The sequence below is a fragment of the Pleurodeles waltl genome, chromosome 4_1, assembly GCF_031143425.1.
Source record: "Pleurodeles waltl isolate 20211129_DDA chromosome 4_1, aPleWal1.hap1.20221129, whole genome shotgun sequence".
Lineage (NCBI taxonomy): Eukaryota > Metazoa > Chordata > Amphibia > Caudata > Salamandridae > Pleurodeles > Pleurodeles waltl.
In genome coordinates this window covers 208,874,266-208,893,683 of record NC_090442.1, presented here as the reverse complement: position 1 = coordinate 208,893,683, position 19,418 = coordinate 208,874,266, and the positions used below count along the sequence as shown (strand labels likewise).

At 53.0% G+C, this 19,418-nt stretch overlaps 1 protein-coding gene across 1 annotated transcript in view; it reads right to left on the bottom strand.

The window, feature by feature from the left end:
• LOC138287583 (sodium- and chloride-dependent GABA transporter 1-like) overlaps positions 1 to 19,418 on the bottom strand; it is a 596,565-nt gene that overhangs the window by 278,051 nt on the left and 299,096 nt on the right. Inside the window, exon 4 of the mRNA XM_069228141.1 lies at positions 5,658 to 5,758. Within this exon, the coding sequence (XP_069084242.1) occupies positions 5,658 to 5,758 (101 nt within the window). The remainder of the gene's footprint in view (positions 1 to 5,657; positions 5,759 to 19,418) is intronic.

Genomic DNA, 19,418 nt, shown 5'->3' with positions numbered 1-19,418 from the left:
AAAATAACCCTGCACGGTTATATGCGTCGAAAACAGCTCGGCACGGCGAGGCGCGTCGAAAAAGCCAGCCACGCGACGGTCCGAAAGTCCCGCGGCGCTGGTTGCGATCTCTCAGCCTTCGTCAGCGATGCTGCGCGTCGTTTCTCCTGCTCCGGGCGTCGATTCTCCGGTCGCGTTTCCTGCGGCGTCGTTTCTCAGCTGCGGAGCCGGCGTCGCGTCGTTTTCTCAGCCGCGATCGGATTCGCGTCGATCTTTTCTCCGCACGGCACTCGGTGCGTGTATTTTTGTCCTTAGGCTGCCAGCCTCTCCTTTCAGGGTCCCAGGAACTGGAAGGGCACCACAGAGCAGAGTAGGGGTCTCTCCAGAGACTCCAGGTGCTGGCAGGCAGAAGTCTTTGCTATCCCTGAGACTTCAATAACAGGAGGCAAGCTCTACATCAAGCCCTTGGAGATTTCTTCTTCAAGATGGAAGGCACACAAAGTCCAGTCTTTGCCCTCTTACTCTGGCAGAAGCAGCACTGCAGGAAAGCTCCACAAAGCACAGTCACAGGCAGGGCAGCACTTGTTCCTCAGCGATCAGCTCTTTTTTCCAGGCAGAGGTTCCCCTTGATTCCAGAAGTGTTTCTAAAGTTTGTAAGTTTGGGTGCCCTTCTTATACCCATTTTAGTCTTTGAAGTCACCTTTCTTCAAAGGGGACTCACACCTTCTTGTGAAATCCTGCCTTGCCCAGGCAAGGCCTCAGACACACACCAGGGGGTTGGAGACAGCATTGTCAGAGGCAGGCACAGTCCTTTCAGATGAGAGTGACCACTCCACCCCTCCCTCCTAGCAGAGATGGCTAATCAGGAAATGCAGATTACACCCCAGCTCCCTTTGTGTCACTGTCTGGTGTGAGGTGAAAAACAACCCAACTGTCAAACTGACCCAGACAGGGAATCCACAAACAAGGCAGAGTCACAGAATGGTTTAAGCAAGAAAATGCTCACTTTCTAAAAGTGGCATTTCCAAACGCACAATCTTAAAATCAACTTTACTAAAAGATGTATTTTTAAATTGTGAGTTCAGGGATCCCAAACTCCACATGTCCATCTACTCTCTAGGGGAATCTACACTTTAATCATATTTAAAGGTAGCCCCCATATTATCCTATGAGAGAGAGACAGACCTTGCAACAGTGAAAACGAAATTGGCAGTATTTTCACTGTCAGGACATATAAACCACATTACTATATGTCCTACCTTATCCATACACTGCACCCTGCCCTTGGGGCTACCTAGGGCCTACCTTAGGGGTGCCTTACATGTAAGGAAAGGGAAGGTTTAGGCCTGGCAAGTGGGTACACTTGCCAAGTCGAATTTACAGTGTAAGAATACACACACAGACACTGCAGTGGCAGGTCTGAGACATGATTACAGAGCTACTTATGTGGGTGGCACAACCAGTGCTGCAGGCCCACTAGTAGCATTTGATTTACAGGCCCTGGCACCTCTAGTGCACCTTACTAGGGACTTACTAGTAAATCAAATAGGCCAATCATGGATAAACCACTTACATACAATTTAAACAGGAGAGCATATGCACTTTAGCACTGGTTAGCAGTGGTAAAGTGCTCAGAGTTGAAAAGCCAACAGCAACATGTCAGAAAAAAATAGGAGGCAGGAGGCAAAAAAGACTGGGGATGACCCTGCATAAGCAAAAGTCCAACAGTGGCAGTTTAATCTGAGGCCTAAAAGAGCAGCTGGGTATAGCTTTCTAGCAAATAGAGGCTGTAAGGAATGAATCTGAGATAATGGTGACCTCCTTCAAGATCACTAATTGCATCAACGTAGTTCTTTCAGACTGGGATCCTGGTATTTTGGCAAGATGAAATCAGTGGTGACAATCACAATGCTGCTATGATGATCCAGCTCTTCCAGGAGCAGGGGAATCTTCCACAATTACTCCTGACAAGGCTTGGGATCCTATCTAAATAAAGAAACTGTTATCTAGTGCACCTAAGAGTGGGGATGTGGTCTATTGGCTAGAGCTGCTGACTTTGGAACCTGTCGACCCATACTCAACTCAATTCCCAGACTCATTACTTGACTAAACATTGGGGGATTCTAAGCAAATCACTTAAATCTCTCTGTTGCCCTACTTTATGTACATGATCTTGAGATTATCTCCCAACACCTCATGTAATGTATGGTGCTCCATTGCTTCCTTGCTGGGTTTGCTTTATATAAATACCAATACAAAAATTTTAAAGCCACATGTTCAAACAATGTGCACTCCACATTTTGAAAGGTAATGAATACAGCTATAAAAATGATACTCTGCCGCTTCCTTCACATTCTCTGGTCTTGCTAAGTGCTAAATTATGAATCAGCATTTCAACAACGATATGCTGGGAATGTGGTGTAGCTGTACCTTTGCAACATTGAAATGGTTATGTGCTTATTAGGACAGAATGTCCCACTGTAGATCTAAATGTTCAACTTTGCACTAATGTAGACTGTTCACACTAATTCACAGCTGCATGAGCCATCACATGTTTCTCACTCCACTATGGGGAACATCTGAAGCCAGGAGGCCACAGAGCATCCATGAGGGAGTTCAGCTAAAACCTGTAGTTGTTGTGGGTCCATTTTAGTTTTGCATGGGTACCGGAGCTTAGCTTCAGCTTGTAGGCCTGTGTCGTTTTACCTAAATAACATGCTCTATTGTCATTATTCATTTTTATTCATTTTAGTGCTTCTTGTATTTTAGAAGAAATGTTATTATTATATAATCAGTTGCCATTCCGTGAAAGCACCATTATCAGGAATGTACATATTAGATTGTCATCATGTTCTTTTGCCTGACGTTTGACAAATAATAGAATGTGAACATGTCAGGCATTTTATTATGATTTTGCTGATACAATTTGCGCACACAATCTAACATTTAGGTACATACCCACAGCAGGATGTCTGCACGAACAATGACATGTGCCTTATAAAAACACCTTGTGAGATCAAGGCCATTAGAGGGGGTTCCACCCAGAATATTCCATATATGCTGCACGTAACTTTGCAGCAGATCTCAGCCTTCGTGTCTCTATGAAGTGTGATTTAGAGACTGAAGGAGGACCTTGTTCTAAGGTAACTTGGTTGAGGCGTTTCTCATGGAGATCGCATGGGCAGATTAGATTTATCATGCCTTGCTCTCTTTAGGGTAGAAAATACGTTGGGGTTGTTCATAATTACTTTGCTTATTTTTTCACAATCCTGATTTTGTCACTTGTCATTATGCTAATCATTGCAGCTCATGCATTTTATCGCAGATTGCAGTCTTTTTAATAAATATATTGAAAACTATCCTGCATCTTCTTTCTTGCCTGTGTGTGTAAGAGACTCATTGCTAACAAGAGAAAAGAGTAAGACTTGTTCCACCGCGATTACCCCGAGAGGTTTTCAGAGTCCAAGGGCTAGGCTGCCAGAAATCATCTTTACTATCTTGGGTTGTGGTGAGGTGCTGCTAGAAAGCCGGAAGGATTGGGCCAACAGCTGCCAACTGATGTAGGAATGATTCAGTTGCTTACAAGCAGAGGTGCTGCTGCCTCTAATCCAGCAGTCTTGTAGGGATACGAGAGTCCTTACCACATAGTACAAGTGCAGAAGTGAAGCAGATGACCTCTACTAAAACCACAGCCCTATTAGTAGGCAATTCTGGAGACAGATCAGCTTTACCTGGGACCTAACAACATCAAGAGGTTTTTCACATACACCTGCTTTCTAACTAGGAGGGCTATGGAACTCAGTGCTGTGTTACTTTAACAGGATATTTTGGTGGAGTGTCAGACCAAAATCCAAAACAAGACCTGTAGAGACCCAACCAGCCTGTGAGTAGGAGATCTACACATAAATGTATTTTTACTGAACCTGTCAGCGACTATGGTGTTACAGAAAATCCACTTCCCTGCACCACTGGTGCCAACATCATATGAAGTCCTATTGTGAAGCAGTACCAGATTTGTAACCAAAGCTCAGCATCCTGCGTGGTTCTCCGGTGGAGTGGGACCCTTTGTTGTAGTGCTGCATGGGCCTCCTTTTGCATCTTCTTTGTCCCCATGATGTGGGACTCCTGTGCGTGCTGCCTGGCCTTCTGCGGGCTGTCTGAGTTGCTGAGAGCCCCCTCTGACTCTCCTTCCAGGGTAGAGTCCACCATGTCCCTCCTTGTCCCAGGCAGCGCCATTTCCCGCTAACCGCAAACTTTGCTTGTGCCAAGGCTTGTTGGTGGAATCCAGCGACACAAACCAGACTGCAATCATCCATCCGGCATGGGACATTATCTGCACCAACCAGGAACCACATCGGTCTTCTTGGATGCAGTACTGGCTGTTGTTCTTCACTGGTGGTTCTTCTTTTTCACCTTCATCCGGATTAGCAGGGGCTCCTGTTCTCCCTGAACTCTTGTGTGCTTCTTGGACTTGGTCCCCTTCTTCCACAGGTCTTCAGGTTCAAGAATCCATTGTTGGTGTCTTGCAGTCTCTTCTGGTTCTTGCATACTCTTCTGTCTTGTGTTCTTGTGTGTTCTAGGAAAGTTACTGTGATTTACTCCTGTTTTCCTGGGCTCTGGGATGGGTTCTATTACATACCTTTGGTGTTTTCTAATACTCCCAGCACCCCTCTACACACTACACTTACCTAGGTGGGAAACCAACATTCGCATTCCACTTTCTTAGTATATGATTTGTGTTCCTCCTAGGACCATTTCTAACTATTGTGATTTTCATTATTTCCACTGTTTTCTAACTGTTTTTAAATCCATTTCTGCATACTAGTGTATATAGTGTGTGTATTACTTACCTCCTAAGGGAGTATAGTCTCTATGGTATTTTTGGCATTTGTGTAACCAAAATAAAGTACCTTTATTTTTGTAACACTGAGTATTTTCTTTCATGTGTGTCAGTAATGTGTGACTACAGTGGTACTGCATGAGCTTTGTATGTCTCCTAGATAAGCCTTGGTTGATCAGCTACAGCTACCCCTAGAGAGCCTGGCTTCTAGACACTGCTTACATTTCACTAATAAAGGATAACTGGATCTGGTATAAGGTGTAAGTACCTTAGGTACCCACTACAAACCAGGCCAGCCTCCTACAAGAACTAGTAGAGAAAGGTGACTATTTTTGTGTGATGCTATCATTTTTAAAGAACAGCTGACAACACATTCTAAAAGATGCCATCTGGTGAATGACATTATGGATTAACTTATAACCCAAGCTGACGCCATTAAACAAAGAAAAATTCTAGAATGCATATTGTTTGTGATCGTTAGTGATGCAAGACGGCTTTTTTCTCTGCATTGGGTGCCCCCTTTTAAATATACTGTTTCGGAAAAAAGCTACAATATTTTAATTTTCTAAAAATCTTGATCTACATGCCTTTAGAGGCCTATGGTCAGATGACTATGTCCTGAATAAACCCCTACATTACATTCACCTGGGGTCAAAACATCAACATCCCCCCTTTTGGTTGTGATTTATTCTAAAGGAATGATACATTCCCCCCAATCAATAATAGGAATTTGAAGCCACATCCTTGAATATTGAGAAGTGATGCCTAGGGTGAATTACATATTTTAGGTTGTTGAATATATTTTGGTAGTGTGCCAGTCATAAAGTTTACTACTTACAGCAGTGAAGGAGTTGAAGAGGTAATACAGTGCCCAAGCGATGATGACAATATAGTAGATATTCAGCCAGAATGAGAGGACCACCGCAGCCAGGCCCACCCCTGAGAAAAAGGAAGTAGACAATGTATTTAATATTGGAACAGAGGATTTCACAAGGCGAAGGAGGAATTAACGTAAAAAAATTAAGTGCTAGAAAAATAATTTCTAAATTCAATTTAAAATCATGTCCAACCCCATGTATAAAGAGAAAGCAGGGGACAGCCTCGTAGTTCGATTGGTTCTATATGTAGTTTTAAATACAGGCATTTTTCCTTGATATGAATACTCAGCAGTTTGCTAGTTTTGGGTTGTACTTTACACCATTAATGGGGACACTAGTAGGAAGTGGAGGCTGTCCCCTGCTTTCTCTTTATACATGGGGATGGACACAAAGGGAATGTCTATGACCAACTCTTTAGAGTTTTTCACCCTACTAATCATGTGCTATATCATTCTAGTGATACTGCTCTCCTCTGGGCGCGTGTTTTCCTATGGAACCCAATCCATTTAATGGGATGGTAGGCTAATGTACCTTGTTTCCACACCCTACCACTAAGCATGATACCACCGTGTGTTCACTGTGTGCCACCGATAGTTTGCGTGTGCATGGATTTGATTGCATTACAATTGATCTCATATGTATGCTCTTCTGTTTTCTTAACAGGTTGACCCTTACATTAGACTAGCCTGACGTGCAGCCTTTTTTGTAAGTGACTGGAGTTTAATGTGACTGTCAGTTTTGGCCACATTGGGGGTGATTCTAAGTCTGGCGGGCGGCGGAGGCCGCCCGCCAGACTTCCCCCTCCAAAATACCGCTCCGCGGTCGGAAGACCGCTGAGGGTATTCTGGGTTTTGCACTGGGCTGGCGGGCGACCGCCAAAAGGCCGCCCGCCAGCCCAGTGCAAAACTACCTTCCCACGAGGGCGCCGGCTCCGAATGGAGCCGGCGGAGTGGGAAGGTGCGACGGGTGCAGTGGCACCCGTCGCGAATTTCACTGTCTGCAATGCAGACAGTGAAATTCTTTGTGGGGCCCTCTTACGGGGGCCCCTGCAGTGCCCATGCCATTGGCATGGGCACTGCAGGGGCCCCCAGGGGCCCCACGACAACCCATACCGCCATCCTGTTCCTGGCGGGCGAACCGCCAGGAACAGGATGGCAGTATGGGCTGTCTGAATCCCCATGGAGGATTCAAATGGGCAGCGGAAAACCTGCGGGAGACCGCCGGTTTTCCACTTCTGACCGCGGCCGAACCGCCGCGGTCAGAATGCCCTGCGGGGCACCGCCAGCCTGTTGGCGGTGCCCCCGTCATTTTAGCCCTGGCGGTCGACGACCGCCAGGGTTAGAATGACCCCCTTTGTGTCCCTGAATTGTATTCTTTAGGAGAAGTATTTAGTTATGCTTTTTGGTCCTGATGAAGTGTCGGTGGATCCTTTCGGACCGTTTAGACACAAAACTTGTTGACCTTTTACTTAGGGTTTAGGCCAGTTCCTTAACCCCTATCTTCAGGTGTAGTGTGAGAGTGTTTTGAGCATTATCTGATCCTTCACTTCCTTTCTGTTTTATCACTTTGGCCATCACCCTTTCTTGTTCATTAAAATTTAGCGTCCCATTCAGGTTTTGAGTCAATTTTATCTTTTTTATTTTTCCTCTCTCCTCACTTCTGCAGTGCCTACAAACGGGCATTACTCACTTTACCTTTTTCCATTACGGCACAGTGCTACTCAGAAAAGATCTCTGGCAAAGAGCCCCCTTAGAGGGGTGCCCATCAGACATTGCAGAGCCAGTCTGACGAGGAGCTTGCCCGATGATGAAGAATGACATCCGATTGGGTGTGTGAGGACACTTGCTTCTAACTTAAGGGTTGCCCTGTGATCCTCTTCTTAAACTTAAACACAATAAATAAATGAACTTTTCTTTCTAAACACATTAAATTTTTCTTTAAGGGAAATGGATTGCATTTAAAAAGAAAAAATCAGAAAGCAACCACAGACCTGTGGGTCGCAAACTGTGACCTACTGTTAGAAATAGGGTCTTTGGTTGGCAGTCATGCTACCCCCTGTCCAAGCAAGGACCCTCACTCTAGTCAGGGTAAGTCACACACAATCCAAATTATCCTGTGCCCACCCTCTGGTAGCTTGGCACTGAGCAGTCAGGCTTAACTTAGAAGGCAATGTGTAAAGTATTTGTGCAATAAATTATACAATAACACCATATAGCACCACAAAAATACACCACACAGTGTTTAGAAAAATATATAATATTTATCTGGATAAATGCAGGTCAAAACGATTAAAGATGCAATAAGTAATTGTAGAGGTATCACTGAAAAGTGATACAGAGGGGGTCATTCTGACCTCGGCGGTAAAAGTCGCTTACCGCCGGCCAGAAGGCCGCCATAACACCACCGCAGCTGCGGTAAACTGCCACGGTCATTCTGACCCGCAACTGGCAAACCGCCAAAAATCCGACATCCACAAAAATCCGCCACACCAAAGGACAGCGAAAAAATGGCGCTGACCAAACCTCCACCGTCACGCCAACAGAAAAACGCCCATACCATTCCGACCCACAAATCCACGTGGCGGTCTTTCAAAGGCGGTATTCCATTGGCAGTACACGCCGCCGCGGTCAAAATACACACACACATAGAAAACTCAGCAACATTGGTCAGTTCGAAATACGCACACCTGATACACATACTAATACCACTCCCACACACCCAACACAATATAAAGCACACACCCACATCATCCACAAGCCCCTACGACCTGAAATCATTGATGAAGGCGAGAGACAGAGCACAGAATAGAGAATCCCACAACACACAGGCACACAACACCATCACCCACACAGAATCCACGCACCAAACACCACACACCACCACACGCACCACACCCAGCACCACAAACGCCACCCCACACCTCAACCACACCACCCCATGGCACCCCAAAGACACCCCAGGTTCAGTGACGCCGAACTCAGGGTCATGGTGGAGGAAATAGCCCGTGTAGAGCCCCAGCTCTTCGGGGCACAGGTGCAGCACACCACAATTGCCAGGAAGATGGAGCTATGGCAAAGGATAGTGGACAGGGTTAACGCGGTGGGACAGCATCCACGCAATCGGGAGGACATCAGGAAGAGATGGAATGACCTACGGGGGAAGGTGCGTTCCATGGTATCAAGGCACAACATTGCGGTGCAGAAGACTGGCGGCGGACCCCCACCTACTCCCCCAGAAGTTACCGCGTGGGAGGAGGAAGTCTTGCACATCCTGCATCCTGAGGGCCTCGCAGGAGTAGGCAGAGGAATGGACTCTGGTAAGGCAAATCTTCACTACTGCTTCCCACCCCCACCCCACCTGCATGCCAAATCATACCCCCACCCTCACCCCCTCCCCCATCACACCAACACCTAGCAAAAGGCTCACCATCACAACCCACCCATCCCAACACCAAGCCCTGCATGCGACCACAAAGCATGGACACCCATCACCAAAGCATGCCCACTGCACACACACATCACCCCCACAAGCCACCCTCACAAAAGCCCCCACAAGGAAATGCCTGCACATGGGTACACGGACACCCACCCATCACACGAAATGCCACACACAGAAGCAATAACCATACCTTTATACCCCTGCAGGATCCGAACGCCACCACACCGCCACGGAGGGTCCAGAGATGTCCATCCCACCCCCAGAAGAGGCCCCCAGCGATGACAGCAGCTCTGTCTCCCTGGAGCCAGACGACCAGCCCGGCCCATCACGGACCTCTGGACAGTCGGTTCCCCACAGACAGCCACATGCTACTCCAGACCCAACCCCCTCTGGGAACACCAGCACAGCTCCCACCCAGCGGGCCCATGCCTCTGTCTCCAGGGCACATAAATCAGCGGTGTGTCCACCACTACAGGGCACCCAGGTTGACCCACCACCCCAACAACAACAGGGACCTGGGGGCAGTGGTAGTGGGCACACCGTCCAGGGGACAGAGGCCCAGGAACACAGGGGAACTGGGAGGGCTGCTGTGCGACAGGGGGGGGACAGGCCCGGGGAACCGACTCTCCAAGAGGCCCTCTCCACCATCATGGTAGCACACCACCGCTCCCAGGAGACGATTGCGACGGTACTGGCCCGGTTCCAGGAGATCCAGGAACTGCAGGAGGAACGGTACATGGGGTTCAGGGAGGAACTGAGGAACATTGGTTCCGCAATGGGGACCATCATCCTGGCCCTTACCCAGATCGTCACCACATTGCGGGACCATGTGGCACCCCAAAGGGCCCCTGTCACTAGCCCAGGCCAGGAACAGCCTACCACCTCCGCCGGCGCTAGTGGACAGGAGGCCCCCACACAACGACAGGCCACCAGAACTCCACCTCCTGCAGAAGATGAACCACCCCGCAAGCGGAACCTGAGATCTCACAAGAAGACAGAGTAGGATTGCAAGACCCCCGCCAGCCTAAGATACCCCCTGATGTCATCCCACTGTCCCACATTGTCACCCTGTCCAACCTTGAACTGCCCTTGCTCCATCCTTCCACAGGCATATGGACAATGCACCTGTGCGACTGAGAACTGGACTCTGCCATGGACATTACTCCACCCCCACCCATCCCCGCTTCACAATCATTTACCTATATGTAGCACTTAAAATAAATCACTTATTCCACTTCAAAAAACAGGAGTCTGCTTGTATTCTTAACAAATGTATTACACATAACGGTGCAATAATGGCCAGTTACTTTGTGATGACAACATACCAATTTCAATAAGCTTTAGTCCATGGGCAAAGAAACCAGAAGTCAGGCAGTGGGTCATACAGCTCTGAAAAGGGAAGGGAAAGTCACAAATCAGTTAACAGGAACTGGGGGGAAACACAGACAGTGGAGACGCATGAGGCCTCAAGTAAAAGTAAATTGGGGTGGCTGTTTCTTACCTGTGTGCTACTGAAAGTATTGTTGTATGACTGTATCCCTGTTGTCCGTGTCGTCCCCGTCGTCTTCCTCCTCTTCACTCTCCACAGGCTCCACAGCTGCAACAACACCACCATCTGGACCATCCTCCTGCAGAAAAGGCACCTAGCGTCGCAATGCAAGATTGTGAAGCATACAGCAGGCCACGATGATCTGGCACACCTTCTTTGGTGAGTACATGAGGGATCCCCCTGTCATATGCAGGCACCTAAACCTGGCCTTCAGGACCCCAAAGGTCCTTTCTATGATCCTCCTAGATCGCCCATGGGCCTCATTGTACCGTTCCTCTGCCCTGGTCCGGGGATTCCTCACTGGGGTCAGTAGCCACGACAGGTTGGGGTAACCAGAGTCACCAATTAGCCACACACGGTGTCTCTGTAGCTGTTCCATCACATAAGGGATGCTGCTATTTCGCATGACATACGTGTCATGCACTGACCCAGGGAACTTGGCATTTACATGGGAGATGTACTGGTCAGCCAAACAGACCACCTGGACATTCATCGAATGATAACTTTTTCTGTTTCTGTACACCTGCTCACTGTCTTTGGGGGGAACCAAAGCCACATGGGTCCCATCAATGGCACCAATGATGTTGGGGATATGTCCAAGGGCATAGAAATCACCCTTCACTGTAGCCAATTCGCCCACCTCAGGGAAAATAATGTAGCTCCGCATGTATTTCATCAGGGCAGACAACACTCTGGACAAAACCTTAGAAAACATAGGCTGAGACATCCCCGATGACATGGCCACTGTTGTCTGAAAAGACCCACTTGCCAAAAAATGGAGTACTGACATAACCTGCACCAGAGGGGGAATCCCCGTGGGTTGGCGGATGGGGGACATCAGGTCTGGCTCCAGCTGGGCACATAGTTCATGTATAGTTGCTCTGTCAAGCCGGTATGTAAGTATGATATGTCGTTCTTCCATTGTCAACAGGTCCACCAGCGGTCGGTACACGGGAGGATTCATCCTTCTCCTCGCAAGTCCCAGCGGACGGTGCCTAGGAAGGACAACATGGAGCACAGAGTCAAGCAACCCACAGGTCAATTCACACAGCTTGCACAGTACACGAATCGCTATGCATGGAACGGCTTGTATGAGTGGCTATGCAAGGCCTAGGCCTGTGTGACGCAGTAGAAATCATGGCATGTGGGCCCTTGAAATGGCGGCTGCCTGACCTGTGAAGTGTGACAGTGGGATGTGAGGTCACTGCGCTGGCGTGGCACACCGTGGCGGTAGGCGGTCGAAGACCGCAGCGCAAAGCAGCATTGGTTAACATTGAACCCTTTGGGTCTCAGGAGCCAATGACTATGTGCGCCGGCGGTCGCGGTACGCACCGCCGCGGTACGCACCGCCGCGGGCATGACCGCCATTTTCTATCTGATTAATCACTCGAGACCTGATCATCCACAGGAGAGGACCTATACTGCAAGTGCTGCTGTGACCTCGGTCTGGGAGATACAATGGCTGCTGCGACTGGGGAAAGGGCCCCTGCCTTCACTGCCGAAGAATTGGAGAAACTTGTTGATGGGGTCCTCCCCCAGTATGCGCTACTCTACGGTCCTCCAGACCAACAGGTTAGTACACAGGGTGCACGTTGAATGGGCTATGCCTGTGTTGAGTGGGGTGTATGTAAGATGGTGGGGAGGGGAGCGAATGAGGACTGCAACGCACGAAAGATGAGAGCATGTGCCACATGGCAAGGTTGGGGAGGGGGGTGGCCAATCACATTGACCAGGCAGAAAACTGATGCGATTTCTTTTACAACCCTGTACATGTCACATAGGTCAGCGCCCATCAGAAGATCGACATTTGGCGTGCCATCGCCAAGGACGTCCGGGCCCTGGGGGTCCACAACAGACGGGGCACCCACTGCCGAAAGAGGTGGGAGGACATCCGCCGCGGGACCAGAAAGACCGCAGAGTCTCTGCTGGGGATGGCCTCCCAACGTAGGAGGGGTGCCAGCCGCCAATTGACCCCGCTGATGTCCCGGATCCTGGCGGTGGCCTACCCCGATTTGGATGGGTGCGTGAGGACATCACAGCAGACATAAGGGGGTGAGTATCAGCACATTCTGCTATCTTTGCGCGCAGGCAAGGTGTCTGGGTGGGGGAGGAGGGCTGTGGCTATCTCCAGGCCAGGGCGCATTCTGTAGGCTAGGCCCCTCTATTAGACACGGCCCTGTGCCCCCGCCCCCCACCTCTGTATGGTGCCAAGTACAGCTATCCATGGTCCGGCCTCACCCATGTGTGGATTTGTCGTCCAGAGACCCGTAGGACTAGTCACAATAACTGAGTAGTGTACCCCCATTGCGCGGCCTAGTTCAGGGGGCTTCTGTGTCTGTCCTCTCCGACAACGGTGTTGCCAATGCATGCACTCAACCTGTCTTCATTTCTCCACCCCCCCCATTTTCTTTGTCTTCCTGTTCATGTGTGCATTAGCATCATCTGGCGGAGGAGAAGTGGCATTGGGGCACGAGGGAGCTGCATCTCACATGGCCCCAGAGGGCCATACGACAGACTCCGAGTACACCAGTGAGACGGAGGGCGAGTGGAGCTCCACAACAGGGACCCGTGGAGACATCAGCGACACCGACACGTCCTCAGAAGGGAGCTCCCTAGCGGTGGCGGCAACATCCGTGCCCACCGCCACAACAGGTACAGCCGCCACCCAGCGCACCAGCCCCTCCCTCCCAGCAGCCCCTCAGACTTCGCTCCGTGCCCGCTCGCCCAGGAAGGCGGGCATCTCCTTCGCCCCAGGCACCTCAGGCCCTGCCCCAGTTACCCCTGCTGCCCTCAGTGAGGAGGTCATTGACCTCCTCAGGACACTCATTGTTGGGCAGTCTACACTTTTGAATGCCATCCAGGGTGTAGAGAGGGAGGTGCATCGGAGCAATGCATACCTGGAGGGCATTCATTCGGGTCAGGCTGCCCATCAGCGATCGTTCAACGCTCTGGCCTCAGCACTGACGGCAGCCATTGTCCCTGTCTCCAGCCTCCCTCTTCTGACTCCCTCCACCCAGTCCCAGTCTCCTGTTCCTCTGCCTATCCCATCCACACCATCAGACCAGCCTGCACACACCTCTACACCCAAGGGCAGCTCATCCAGACATAAGCACCACAGATCCCACAAGCATTCACCCAAGCAACATCCAGATGCAGACATGCCAACAGTCACTACCACCTCTGTGTCCCCCACCTCCTCATCTCCCTCCTCCCTCCCTGTGACGTCTCCACTCACACCTGCATGCACACCCCCATCAGCCAGTACTTCCATCACCAGCACACCCTCCATTACAGTACGCACACGTGCAGTCACCACCCCCACTGCCATTTACACGTCCCCTGTGTCCTCTCCCAGTGTGTCTGTCACCCCCTCTTCCAAAGCACACAAACGCAGGCAGCCACCCACCCAACAGCCATCCACCTCACGACAGCCTCCGTCACAAGCACCTGCACCCAAAGACAGCACACATGACTCTCCTACAACCACATCCTCTTCCTCCACTCCCAAACCCACTACACCTACCCGTCCCTGTCCTCCCCAAGTCCTTTTCCTTTCCAACCTAGAACTCGTTCCAATCACTGACCCACCCCCTCCATCTGGTAAGACCAAAAAAAGCACCTCAGCCACCACCAGCCCTGCATCTACTGTGACCATAGTGCAGGGCTATTGGAGTCCACCAGATCCTAGGGCAGGAACATCGGCCAGCAGCAAGGGGACAGCCAGCCCCCCCCCTGGGAAGAGGACAAAGAAGAAAAAGGCCCGGCGCGACAAGCATGAGACGGCTGCCACCAAGGACAGTAGCCTTGCCCCGTCACCTGCCACATCATCCAAGGGAGGCAAGGGCCACAGAGCTCCAGCGAAGGAGGGCAAGGGCAGCAGGGCGGAGAAGTCAGGCAGCAGGCGAGCTGCCCAGGAGGGCCCCACCAGCCCCATTGTGTGACAGACGACACCCACGGGCCCAGGACTCCATCACAGGAGGGCGCCGCGACCGCAAGTTCGGATGGTGAATGAGCGGTAAGTCTTGCCCAGGTCTGGCTCCCTAGACACACAGGACAAGCACCGCTGAACGGGCCCCGCCGGGACAAGAACCGCTGAACGGGCCCCGCCGGGAGGAGCACCGCTGAACAGGGCCCCGCCGGGAGGAGCACTGCTGAACAGGGCCCCGCCGGGAAGAGCACCGCTGAACAGGGCCCCCCCGGGAGGAGCACCGCTGAACAGGGCCCCGCCGGGGCAAGAACCGCTGAACGGGCCCCGCCGGGACAAGAACCGCTGAACGGGCCCCGCCGGGACAAGAACCGCTGAATGGGCCCCGCCGGGACAAGAACCGCTGAACAGGCCCCGCAGGGAGGAGCACCGCTGAACAGGGCCCCGCCGGGAGGAGCACCGCTGAACAGGGCCCCGCCGGGAGGAGCACTGCTGAACAGGGCCCCGCCGGGGCAAGAACCGCTGAACGGGCCCCACCGGGACAAGAACCGCTGAACGGGCCCCGCCGGGACAAGAACCGCTGAACGGGCCCCGCCGGGACAAGAACCGCTGAACGGGCCCCGTCGGGAGGAGCACCGCTGAACAGGGCCCCGCCGGGAGGAGCACCGCTGAACAGGGCCCCGCCGGGAGGAGCACCGCTAAACAGGGCCCCGCCGGGAGGAGCACCGCTGAACAGGGCCCGCCGGGGCAAGAACCGCTGAGCGGGCCCCACCAGGACAAGAACCGCTGAACAGGCCCCGCCGGGAGGAGCACCGCTGAACAGGGCCCCGCCGGGAGGAGCACCGCTGAACAGGGCCCCGCCGGGGCAAGAACCGCTGAACGGGCCCCGCAGGGAGGAGCACCGCTGAACAGGGCCCCGCCGGGAGGAGCACCGCTGAACAGGGCCCCGCCGGGAGGAGCACCGCTGAACAGGGCCCCGCCGGGGCAAGAACCGCTGAACGGGCCCCGCCGGGACAAGAACCGCTGAACGGGCCCCGCCGGGACAAGAACCGCTGAACGGGCCCCGCCGGGAGGAGCACCGCTGAACAGGGCCCCGCCGGGAGGAGCACCGCTAAACAGGGCCCCGCCGGGAGGAGCACCGCTGAACAGGGCCCGCCGGGGCAAGAACCGCTGAACGGGCCCCGCCAGGACAAGAACCGCTGAACAGGCCCCGCCGGGAGGAGCACCCCTGAACAGGGCCCCGCCGGGAGGAGCACCGCTGAACAGGGCCCCGCCGGGGCAAGAACCGCTGAACGGGCCCCGCCGGGACAAGAACCGCTGAACAGGCCCCGCCGGGACAAGAACCGCTGAACGGGCCCCGCCGGGACAAGAACCGCTAAACGGGCCACGCCGGGAGGAGCACCGCTGAACAGGGCCCCGCCGGGAGGAGCACCCTGAACAGGGCCCCGCCGGGAGGAGCACCGCTGAACAGGGCCCCGCCGCGGCAAGAACCGCTGAACGGGCCCCGCCGGGACAAGAACCGCTGAACAGGCCCCGCCGGGACAAGAACTGCTGAACGGGCCCCGCCGGGACAAGAACCGCTGAACGGGCCCCGCCAGGAGGAGCACCACAGAACAGGGCCCCGCCATCTCAAGCACCGCTCCACTGGGCCCTTCATCTCAAGCACCGCTCCACTGGGCCCTTCATCTCAAGCACCGCTCCGCTGGGCCCTTCATCTCAAGCACCGCTCCGCTGGGCCCTTCCTGTCAAGCACCGCTCCGCTGGGCCCTTCCTGTCAAGCACCGCTCCGCTGGGCCCTTCCTGTCAAGCACCGCTCTGCTGGGCCCTTCATCTCAAGCACCGCTCCGCTGGGCCCTTCATCTCGAGCACCGCTCCGCTGGGCCCTTCATCTCAAGCACCGCTCCGCTGGGCCCTTCATCTCAAGCACCGCTCCACTGGGCCCTTCATCTCAAGCACCGCTCCACTGGGCCCTTCATCTCAAGCACCGCTCCGCTGGGCCCTTCATCTCAAGCACCGCTCCGCTGGGCCCCGCCGTCTCAAGCACCGCTCCGCTGGGCCCTTCCTGTCAAGCACCGCTCCGCTGGGCCCTTCCTGTCAAGCACCGCTCCGCTGGGCCCTTCATCTCGAGCACTGGCCTGTTGTTCCTGTGGCGGACCTCCTGTCCATTAGCGCCTGCGGAAGTGGAAGGCTGTTCATTGGTTTGGCTAGTGTCAGGGGCCGTTGGTGTACCACTGCCTCCCTCATGGTGCTGGCCAAGTCACTCAGCACCTCTGCAATAGTGACCAGGATGGTGTAGATGTGTTTGAGGTCCTCCCTGATCCCCAGGTACTGTCCCTCCTGCAGCCGCTGGGTCGCCTGCAACTTGGCCAGTATCTGGCCCATCGTCTCCTGGGAATGGTGGTATGCTCCCAGGATGTTGGTGAGTGCCTCCTGGAGAGTCGGTTCCCTGGGCCTGTCCTCCCCCTGTTGCACAGCAGTCCTCCCAGCTTCCCTATTGTCCTGTGCCTCTGTCCCCCTGAACCATGTGCCCACTGCCACTGACCCCAGGTTCCTGATCGTCCTGGGTTTGTGGGGTTGCCTGGGGTCCCTGCAGTGGTGGACACACTGCTGATTGACGTGTCCTGGGGACAGTGGCATGGGCCCGCTGGGTGGGTGCTGTGCTGGTGTTTCCTGAGGGGGAGGCTCTGTGGTGTGTTGGGACTGTGGCAGGGGAACCGACTGTCCAGAGGTCCCTGATGGGCCAGGTTGGTCATCCTGATCCAGGCGTGCAGAGCTGCTGTTGTCACTGTGGGTCTCTTCTGAGGGAGGTTGGATGTAGCTGGCACCTCCTCTCTGGTGACGTTGAGTAGGGGTCCTGTGGGGATGCAAATGCAGTGTTAGTGTATCTGCGTGTGCCATCTTGTGCATGGGTGTGTTTCCCTGTATGGTTGTGATTTTCCTGTCAGCTTTGCCTTGTGTGCGTGGTGATTTTGTGCACTGGGTGAGTCTCTCTACTGGACATGCTGTGGTGATGGGTATCCTTGCAGGTCTGTGATGGGGGTCCATGCATTGGTGTTACATACAGGGCTTGGTATTGGGATGGGTGGGTTGTGATAGTGAGGTATGTGTGAGGTGGTGGAGTGATGGGTAGGAGTTTGTGATGGTATGCAGGTAGGGTGGGGGATAGTAGTAAAGATTTGACTTACCAGAGTCCAGTCCTCCTGCTACTCCTGTGAGGCCCTCAGGATGCATGATCGCCAAGACTTGCTCCTCCCATGTTGTTAGTTGTGGGGGAGGAGGTGAGTGTCCACCGCCAGTCCTCTGTACAGCGAGTTGGTGTCTTGCTGCAACGGAACGAACCTTCCCCCGTAGGTCGTTCCACCTCTTCCTGATGTCATCTCTAGTTCTTGGGTGCTGACCCACGGCATTGACCCTGTCCATGATCCTCCACCATAGCTCCATCTTCCTTGCAATGGACGTCTGCTGCACATGTGATTCGATAAGCTGTGGCTCTACCTGGATGATTTCCTCCACCATGACCCTTAGCTCCTCCTCTAAAAACCTGGGGTGTCTTTGGGGTGCCATGGATGTGGTGTGAGTGGTATGTGTGAGGATGTGTGGGGTGTTGTGTTGTGGGGTGCGTGTATGGTGTATGGGTGATGATGTATTGTGCCTCTGATTGAGTGGGCGCTCCTGGTTTGTCTCTCTCTCTGTTAGCAATCTTTTTTCTCGTTGAAAGGGTTGTGGGTAATGTGGGGGTGTGTTTTATAGTGGGGTGAGTATGTGTGTCAGGTGTGTGTAGTTTGAATTGTCCAATGTGGTGTAGTTTTGTAAATGTGTGGGTATTTTGAGCGCGGTTGTGTGTACCGCCAGTGGTTTACCCCAGTTGAAAGACCGCCGCGGTGATTCATGGGTCCTGATACTGTGGGCGTATTCCTTGTGGCGTAACGGTGTGGGTTTTGTTATCGCCATTTTATCACTGACCTTTGGGCTGGTGGACTTGTGTGGGTGTCTGTATAGTGGCGGATTTCTCTGTGTGGGTCATAATACCGGTAGCGGATTACCGCCGCAGTCATGGTATGTTGGCGGCTGTCAGCACGGCGGCAGGCGGCATTTACCACCATGGTTGTAATGAGTGCCAGAGTCTCTTTCAAGCACAAAGTACCTGGTTTGCATGAAAAATCTCCACAAAGAACCGCAGAGAAGGAGATGCGTGGAAACAAAGGGGTGTGCGTCGATTTCTCTGGCCGCACACGACGTTGCGTCATTTAGTTTTTACACAGGGGCAGCTGTGCGTTGATTTCCTGCGCTCGGTCGTGAATCCTCTTCGGATTATGGGGTTTTCAGACACCCCGGGGATGGTGCGTGGATTTCCTGTGCTGGCAGGATGAAGTCACAGGAGCTGCATCGATCCGGTGGGTGTTGTGTCTAATTTTTTCCCACACGGCAGGTGCTGTGTCGATTCCTCGCTGGAAGTCGGGCTGCGTCGTTCTGGGTCAGCTGTGCGTCGATCCAGTGGGCAGTGCATCAAATATTCTGGTTGCTACGCTGGCGCTGCGTCGATCTTTTGATCGTGAAGTCAGGCTGCATCATTCCGTTTCGACGTGCAGTGCAATTTTCACCACAGGGCAGCCTGTGCATCGTTTCTGGCAGGCTGTGCATCGAATTTCGAAGCACAAGGAGTCCTTCTTGAAGAGATGAAGTCTTTTTGGTCACGAGACTTCAGGGAACAGGAGGCAAGCTCTATTCAAGCCCTTGGAGAGCACTTCTTCACCTCAGCCAGAGAGCAGCAAGGCAGCAGGGCAACAGCAAGGCAGCAGTCCTTCACAG